Here is an 8,472-nt window from a genome sequence, read left to right as displayed (position 1 = left end):
TATTTTAAAGTTATTAATATTGTTTCACTGATTGGCAATCAATGGGATATTGTTTGGGTTTGAGGGCTATTATACAGCTTACTTCGCAGGCATAATATTTTTTTGTAAAAACAAAACAAAAAAACCCCAGAGAACTGAAAAAGAAAGCACACATGTCAGTTCTGTGGGGGCAGGATTCTGACTTAATAACGAAAGCAAAAAAAAAAGGATTTGAACATTTATGTAATAAGAGAGAGAGAGAGAGAGAAGGAAAGAAAGAAAAAGGGAAATCAAGCAAGTAAGAAATAAAAAGAGGAAGGAAGAAAGGAAGAAAGGAAGAAAGAAAGAAAGAAAGAAAGAAAGAAAGAAAGAAAGAAAGAAAGAAAGAAAGAAAGAAAGAAAAAGAAAAAGAAAAAGAAAAAGAAAGAAAGAAGAAAGAGAAAGAAAGAAAAAGGAAGAAAGAAAGAAAAGGAAAAGAAGGGAGGAAGAAAGAAAAAGAAAGAAAAAGGAAAGAAAGAAAAAGGAAAGGAAAAAGAAAGAAAAAAGGAAGGAAGGAAGGAAGGGAAAGGAAGGTAGGTTTCTCCAAATAATAAACCAATTTGAAGGGAGGTCATTTGCAGCTATCCCAAACCTGACCACACAGAAAGAAACCTTTTAAGGAGAATGAAATCTGAATTGGGTCCTGAGACAGGGTTCCTGAGCATGTGCAGAATTTGGCTTTATTTTGCCAACAGAACCCCGAGGCAAAAAATTGCTGCGTTTTGCTCAATGCTGAGACCCTCCTCCTCGGGGGAGGGTGTGTGTGTGTGTGTGTGTGTGCAAACCCACCAGGTCATGTGATGAAAATTCAGGTGCTCAGGTGCGTGGGTTTATGAAGGTGGCCACGCCCCCAGGTCACGTGATGGCCATTTGCGCCATTTGTCGCTTCTGACAGCCAATGGGAGAAGCCGTATTCGCTCAGCGACTGCGGGATTCACTCAATGGCCGCAGTGATTCTCTTCACGACAGGGCAAAAAAAAAAAAGGTGGTAAAATAGGGAAGGAGGGAGGGGGCCTTAACAGGCACCTCGCTTAGTGACGGAAATCCTGCTGGTCAACTGCAGGTCATTAAGTCTAGGGCTGCCTGCGCGGAGAAGCTGCCAGGCTGCTGGAAACCAGGATGGGGAGGATGATGGGTTCCGTTGTCCTGCCTCCAAAGCCCAATTCAAGCCCTTCGATCGTTTGGAGGGGAAATTTCTCCCTCTTGGCAGCCACTGAGGCCGCCCACGTTTGGAAAAAAAATCGAATTAAAATAATGACATGAAATAAATCTCACTTGCGAGGCGTTTGATTTGGGCTGGACAGAGGACACCCAGCAAGCCTTTCCACACGAGGCAGGGCTCTCCTGCTTATCGCAGGGTTTGGGAAAAAAGAAGGTTTTTTTGGGGGGGGTGACATGCCAACAAATCGCCCACTGCAAAGCCTGAAAAACCGAATCCAATTATCCCTCAAGATGCCACAGGATGCATTGCAGGAAAAGAAGAGGGGGGTCCCTGGTCCATTTCCAGATTACAACTTCGTTGCAGAGACGTTTCTTTGGTCCATGCAGAACCCCAGGAAGGGAGGGGAGGGGGCTATTTCCAACTACCCCCCCCCCAAAAAAACGAGGAGGATGCTGATTTCCAGCTCCTGACCCACCCACCCCGCCAGGTGATCGAAGCCATGCCCAACCCCCCTACCCCAAAGCTTCGTCTCTATTCAAACTTGCTTGAACGATGCTTGAACGATGCTGGAGCAGAAGGAGGAAGGGGGCGGGAAGTGATTGCAAACCCCCGTGCCATTTTTATTTCAATTTTTCTTTTTTTGGGGGGGGGGGGTAAAATTGAAATTTAATTTTGGTCACCGGTGCTTTGGGCAATAGAAAAAGGAGCCAGTGGGAGAGTTGCTATAGAAACGAGAAGACTCTCATATATATATATATATATATATAAAATGAGAGGCTGACTCTGTAAACCGTTTAGAGAGGGCTGTGAAAGCACTGTGAAGTGGTATATAAGTCTAGGTGCTATTGCTAGGTGGAGAGGAAGGAAGGAAGGAAGGAAGGAAGGAAGGAAGGAAGGAAGGAAGGAAGGAAGGAAGGAAGGAAGGAAGGAAGGAATCAGAATAGAGCTGGAAAGGACCTTGGGAAGAAAGGAAGGAAGGAAGGAAGGAGGGAGGGAGGGAGGGAGGAAGGAAGGAAGGAAGGAAGGAAGGAAGGAAGGAAGGAAGGAATCAGAATAGAGCTGGAAAGGACCTTGGGAAGAAAGGAAGGAAGGAGGGAGGAAGGAAGGAAGGAAGGAAGGAAGGAAGGAAGGAAGGAAGGAAGGAAGGAAGGAAGGAAGGAAGGAAGGAAGGAAGGAAGGAAGGGCTTGGGGTCACAGTGGTCAGAAGGCAGTATTGCAGGCCGACTCTGCCCACTGCCAGCAGTTCAATCCTGACCGGCTCAAGGTTGACTCAGCCTTCCATCCTTCCGAGGTGGGTCAAATGAGAACCCAAATTGTTGAGGCGAGAGGCTGACTCTGTACACCGCTGAGAGAGGACTGTGAAGCACTATAAAGCAGTATATAAGTCTAAGTGCTACTGATATGTGTGTGTGTGTGTGTATACACACAGTAGAGGGGTTGAAAGATGGTGAACAACACAAACGGTGTTGGCAGTGCAGGAATTCATCCCGGAGGGTCACAATTTAGGGCTGTGTTTATTATCAGAAAACCAACCCGCTCACATCTCTTTAATCTCATTATCTCCCGGTTGCTATAGAGGCCCATTTCTTTTAAATCGTCCCGAGGAGCCATTTATATAATGCATCTAATCTATTATGGGACAAATCCTCCTCCTCTTTTAATGACAAGAATTAGAACGGAAACTTCTGCTGTTGAGCGAGATGGTTGATGAGTTGCATCCAACCTTATCAAGGGGTTTTATTTTGTTTTGCCACGGTTGGTAAGTGAATAGCTGCCTAACTACCGCAGGGTGTTAAGCAAATCCGTCTTAATGGCTGGGAAGGTTGGAAATGACCATTATGTGATCCTGGGATGCTGCAACCGCCATAAATATGTGCCACAAAGGTGGATTCACATGACTTGGGACTCTTGACGGTCATAATTGTGAGGACCGGTCACAAGTCAATTTTTCCAGCACCGTCATAATGCCAAACGGTTGCTGAATGAACAGTTGTGAATCAAGGACTATTTGAATAGAGAGAGCCAAGTGTCCCAGGCAAATTTATATTAGCAGCCTGCATAGGTTGCCCAGAGTAATATCTGCTCATTAAGCCATTATTATTTATTTATCCTTTTATTTATATCTACATGGATCTATATCCTGTCTCGAGCTTCTTCGGAACAGACGACACAACAGGTCAAAGCAACGGAGAGGAAGTTTGCTGCGTTTAAGCCACACACCACGGCAGGCAAAAAATGTTGTTTTTTGGGGGGGGGAGGAGAATTACCAGCCTTTGCAAATCAAAGACTTTGCACGGGTTGCAAACAGGGACTGCCACATTTCTCCTCCTCCTCTTCTTCCTTCTCCCCACCCCTCCTTTATACTTATTCTGGTGGGTTTTTTTGTTTTTGTTTTTTTCATTTTGAGAGTCTGAATGGATGCCCATTGAAGTGACAAGAGCTGCAAAACAGATGCTAGGGTCCTTAAATGAGAGAACAAAATATCCCAAATATTTACAGCAGGCTTATTTGCAGGTTGCAAAAATTGGATCTGTGTTTTGGGCTATTTTTTTTCTTTTTCTTTCTGCAGGGGAAATCACGCCATGCGGAACCTGGCTGCATCCACAAGCAAAGGTTTTGGGCTGAGCTACCAAATAAACCTGGATTCACCCACCATTGCTAATCCTAGCTGGGTTTGTCTGATGAGCCTAAGAGAGAGAGAGGGGGGGTAGGGCAGAAAAATGCCAATCTGCCAGCTCATCTCCATGGCATCCCGTGATCTCACCTGTAAGGGAACGTTGATGGCATCTGGCAAATAGACATGGGCTTAAATATAAAACTGGATTAATTGGCTTTGCTGCTTTTAAAAAAGCTGGCATTTCCACAGCGAACAAACATCTCTGCAGAGCAGAACCGGCAGAGTTAATCCAGGCTGTGACATCCTCAAGAGTGCCTGTCCTTCGGTGGAGCAAAGGAGGGGTGGAAAATCACAAGCTTCTCTCATATTTTCCTTCTCTCTCTCGGTTGGAAAAGAGTTGATTTGCCTCTGCAGTCAGTCAAACAGTAAAAGCCAAATGGAAAGAATAGTCTCTAAATAGGCTTTAAGATAGAGGATGCCTAAATCAATCTGGAATGGAACGGAATAGAAAACAGAATACAGAATATAAATTAGGGAATAATTAGAATGGCAATAGAATAGAATACAGAGTAGAGTAGAATGGTTTGCGTGTTGTGGTTTTGTATTATTTCCATTAAGTTTTGGTTGAATTATGTACTTATGACGGTTGCAGTGTCCCAGGGGGTCATGGGATCCCCCCACTTTGGCCAAAAAGGGGACAAAATTCACTTGTCTCGCTAGGCCATAGAAATTCTGAGCTCAGCTGTGATTGTAAGTCGAGGACTGACTGCAACTGGTTCCGTCTTGAAGATGTTTTGTGACTGTTAAATTTCACAGCAGCAGCTCAACATCACAGCAAAGGCTCCGGAAGCCTCAAGAGTTTTTTTCTTTTTGCCTTAGCACAATGTTTGCGTGACCAGAGGTTTGTGTATTTTGTGTGTATTTTGCCTAACTGTCTTTTATCTGTGTGTTCTGGGGCATAGAAGCCTGGCCAGTCACCTGCGTTGCTGTATGTGGGAAAGCAAAGCTAGCTTAACTAATTGCTTATAATACCGTGGCAAGGATGCAGCTGGCTGTGAACCCCAACTGCAGAGATACAATCCTATGCAATGCAATTCAGAACTTGGTCTTGGTGTATCACCTGCTCTATGCAATGGTAAGGATGAGTTATTATTTTGCTTTTTTTTTTTAAAAAGAAAGCTTTAAAAAAAGTTCATGTCTGGTTTTTTTGTCTGTAAAAAAAAAATGTTCTTTTCTTTTGGCATTTCCCAAATAAAATTTAAAACATGGATGTGAGAGAGAGCGAAAAGAAAGCTTGCAACTATTGTTAACCATTGAAAGTTGCAAAAACAACTAAAAACAGGGACTTATGACTGATCCTCACAGTTACAACGGCTGCAGGGTCCTGGGGTTATGCGAATGCTTTTCTGTGACCCTTCCCAGCAGGCTTCAGGAAACAAAGTCAAAGGAATAAGAGGGAGTTGTGCAATTACTTAATTGCAGGGATTTGCAAACAGTCCTTAACACCCAGTTTAGCCCAGTGGCTAAAAAACTAAGGAAACAGCTCCCCCCAAATGCTTCGAACAGTCTTTAAGTTGCCCTATATATCTGCTTTTGAAGATGTTCAGTTTTATATTTTAATATATTTGGCACAAATCTCCAGCAGTCTGTTTTCAGCTGGGAAGGATCAAAATATTGAAATTAATCCGTGCAGCCAGTCTAATGAAAACAGATCATTAAAGTCCCATCAGTTTTAAGTTTGGCAGAGCTAACTTGGAAGTATTTAAACCTCCCAGATGAAGGGATGAAGCCCCATCCATTAGCTTTAATCTTCACGCGGCAGCTCAGCCGAGAAGCTTAAATCTTTATTTTGCTTTCTCTCTCTTTCTCTCTTGGTGGAGAGAATCACTTCCATATTTAGTAGAGAAACACAAAATGTTTGATGGAGTCAATTTGACAATTTGCACACAGCTGGAGAAAAATGATACTTGGAAAATAACAAAATAGAGAGAGCGTTATAAATAATTGTTACTAAGTACGGGAGGTCCTGGGCTTACAGCAATTTGTTCAGTGGACTGTTCCAATGTGAATGACTTATGACCATTTTTCACACTTAACGATCCCCGCGGCCACGTGATCAAAATTGGCAACTGACTCACAGTTATGACGATTGTGGTGTCCCGTTTTTGTGACCTCTTGAAAAGCCAAGCCAATGGGGTGGCCGGATTCGCTCAACAACCGTGGGCCTAACTAACGAACGTAACCGCCTGAGTCACGTTAACAACTTTGGCAGGAAAGTTCATCCAACGTGGTTAAAATTTCACTTAATCGTGTGACTAACTTAACAGCTGCCATGATTCACGTAACCGCTGCGACGTAAGGAAGGTTGTAAAATGGGGCGAAATTCGCTTAACAACTGCAACAGAAATTTTGGGCTCAGTTTTGTAGTCGTACGCCAAGGACTACCCGTACTTAGAAAATACAAAATGGGACAGTGTCTTAATGAAGTATTGCTAATTAGATGCCAGCGGAGGATTTCTGAGAGGTGAAGCCCACAGGCCTTAAAATTCATAAGTTTGAGGAACGCTGATAAATCCATTCTTTTGGAAGGTGCCAAGATATGCAAAAACAGCAGCGGTTTTATTTTTCAGGCTAACATTTTTCTCTTCGTACAGCTGTAAAGAACACACCTATATCGCACAAATGAGGAGGCGGGGGAGAGGGGGAAATTAAACTGCTTCACAAATAATAGAGCTGTTTGATTTTCTGCACAGACTTATTCCACCAATGGGCCCAGTGTTGGGTTTTCATGAGGTGGGCTGTGTTTTCCTCCTTGATCCGGGCAAATTCCATCTGGAGCGTTTCCTTGAATTTCTATGTAAGCCGAAGTAGAAAAATGAAGTAATCCGGTGGTGTTTGGCATTTAGAGTGATCAGGAGGCGATTTAAAAGCAAAATAAAAACAAAGTGAACCCCAATCAAGAAACTTAAGCTTATTCTTGTCACCGACGCTAACTGTACGTAAACAGAGAGCAAACCCTGCTCCTTTCTAGCACTGATGGTGTTGCCTAGTTGGGTCGTGAAATTCCTGCAAGGAAACCACCCAATTCAGACAGCACCAAGGACCCCGCAGTTCTCCTCCTCTTTTCTTCCACCTCTACCAAGATTTTGCCAATTTTCTTTGTATTAGTGGAGGGTTGTCATTTAATATTTGTTATATCCGTCGCTGGGTGGGCGTGGCCTCTTCGGCCTCCTGCACCATCGTGGCAGCGAAAGTGAGCTGTGGAGGGCCCGTTTTCCCTGGGCTCCACGTGTCCCCTGCCCTTACCTGGGATACCAAACAGGCCACGTGGGGACTACCGGGAGAGGCAGGAGGGGATATAAAATTAACATCCGGTTTGCTCAAACTGGTGCGAACCAGCTGAAGCCCACCCCTGACCCCGGGAGCTGGGAAGCAACCCCATCTAAACGTGTGTGGGTGACAGGGATGAGGGGGTGGGGGAAGATATTTGCTCATCCCAAACTTGCTAACTTTGGGCCTAAAAAAAGAGCCTTTCTTCCCACCAAATTCTCTGTCAGTTCCAGGAGAGCCCTTAAAAGTCCCAACTACTTTACCGCGTAAACGGCGTCTCTCTCTTCCACCGCAGCGACGTGGCCCAGCGTGGTTTTGGCTGTGGTCACGGACGCCGTTTCCGGAAAGATAATCTGATCCGGGAGACTCGGGTTGGTGGTTTGTGGGATGCCAGGCCAGGTTCTGCAAAAGGCAAAGGAACAGCCCCTCTCCCCCAAGAGAAGATCGGTGGGGGGGTGGGGATGTTCCCGAAGGTATAAATAACATTACGGACCCCTTTTCAAAGGTCTGGTTTTTTTTTAAGCAAGCCTGTTGTAGGTTTAATCTGATGAACAAGGAGAGATTTAAGCTGGAAATAAGGAGAAACTTTCTGACAGGGAGAGCAATCCACCCGTGGAACAGACGTCGCCTTTGGAAGTCGTGGGAGCTTCAGCACGGGAGGCTTCCAAGAAGACGCTGGACTCCCATTTGTCAGAAATGGTGCAGGGTCTCCTGCTTGGGTGGGTGGGGTTGGACTAGATGACCTACAAGGTCCCTTCCAACTCTGATTATCTGTTATCTGTTCATCTCTCTCTTGGTTCTTGGTAGCACCATCCTAATATGCCTTCAAATTTTCACAGAAAAGGGGCAACCAAGCTGACTGGACAATACAGGTAGACCTCCACTTACGACATTTTGCTTAGTGACGGCCCAAAGTTAGAACGGCGCTGGAAAAAAAAGCGACTTGGGACCGCTTTTCCCACTTAACGACCATTGGAGCATCCCTGTGGTCACGGGATCAAAATCAGGACCCTTGGGGTTAGAACTCACTTAACGACTGTCTGGCCCAGCAATGGAAATTTGGGGTTGGGATTTTGGGTTGTTAAGTCGAGGTCTTGGTCCCGGGCGGGAGAGGGGCGGGCATCCCAAGCAGAGGTGGCCGCTTCAGATGGTCTGCCACCCGTGCCCCCCCCCCCCCGAAAGAGGACAGCGATACCTCACCTGCTGCCTCGCTCCGCCACCAGCTTCTGTTCTTCCACTTCTAAGGAGAGTCCGGCTTTTTTACGACGGATCAGCGTGATGGTTTTCTCCCGGACTTTTTCCGTCTCTGGCGAAAAACAGAGCTCGGGTGAGAAAGAGGCATTTT

At 45.3% G+C, this 8,472-nt stretch overlaps 1 protein-coding gene across 1 annotated transcript in view; it reads right to left on the bottom strand.

Annotated features, from left to right (window-relative positions):
* Nucleotides 1-5,327: 5,327 nt before the first annotated feature.
* Nucleotides 5,328-8,472, bottom strand: part of CCDC180 (coiled-coil domain containing 180) — a 30,480-nt gene continuing 27,335 nt past the window's right edge. Inside the window, 3 exon segments of the mRNA XM_026686715.2 lie at nt 5,328-6,650; nt 7,391-7,529; nt 8,328-8,433. Of these exon segments, the coding sequence (XP_026542500.2) occupies nt 6,516-6,650; nt 7,391-7,529; nt 8,328-8,433 (380 nt within the window). The 3' untranslated portion in view covers nt 5,328-6,515.

Source organism: Notechis scutatus, chromosome 15, assembly GCF_049901735.1.
Source record: "Notechis scutatus isolate UNSWTSFEM ecotype Mainland chromosome 15, rNotScu1.2, whole genome shotgun sequence".
Taxonomy (NCBI): Eukaryota; Metazoa; Chordata; class Lepidosauria; order Squamata; family Elapidae; genus Notechis; species Notechis scutatus.
The sequence above is the reverse complement of the archived record's forward strand: the minus strand, read 5'-3'. Positions and strand labels throughout refer to the sequence as shown.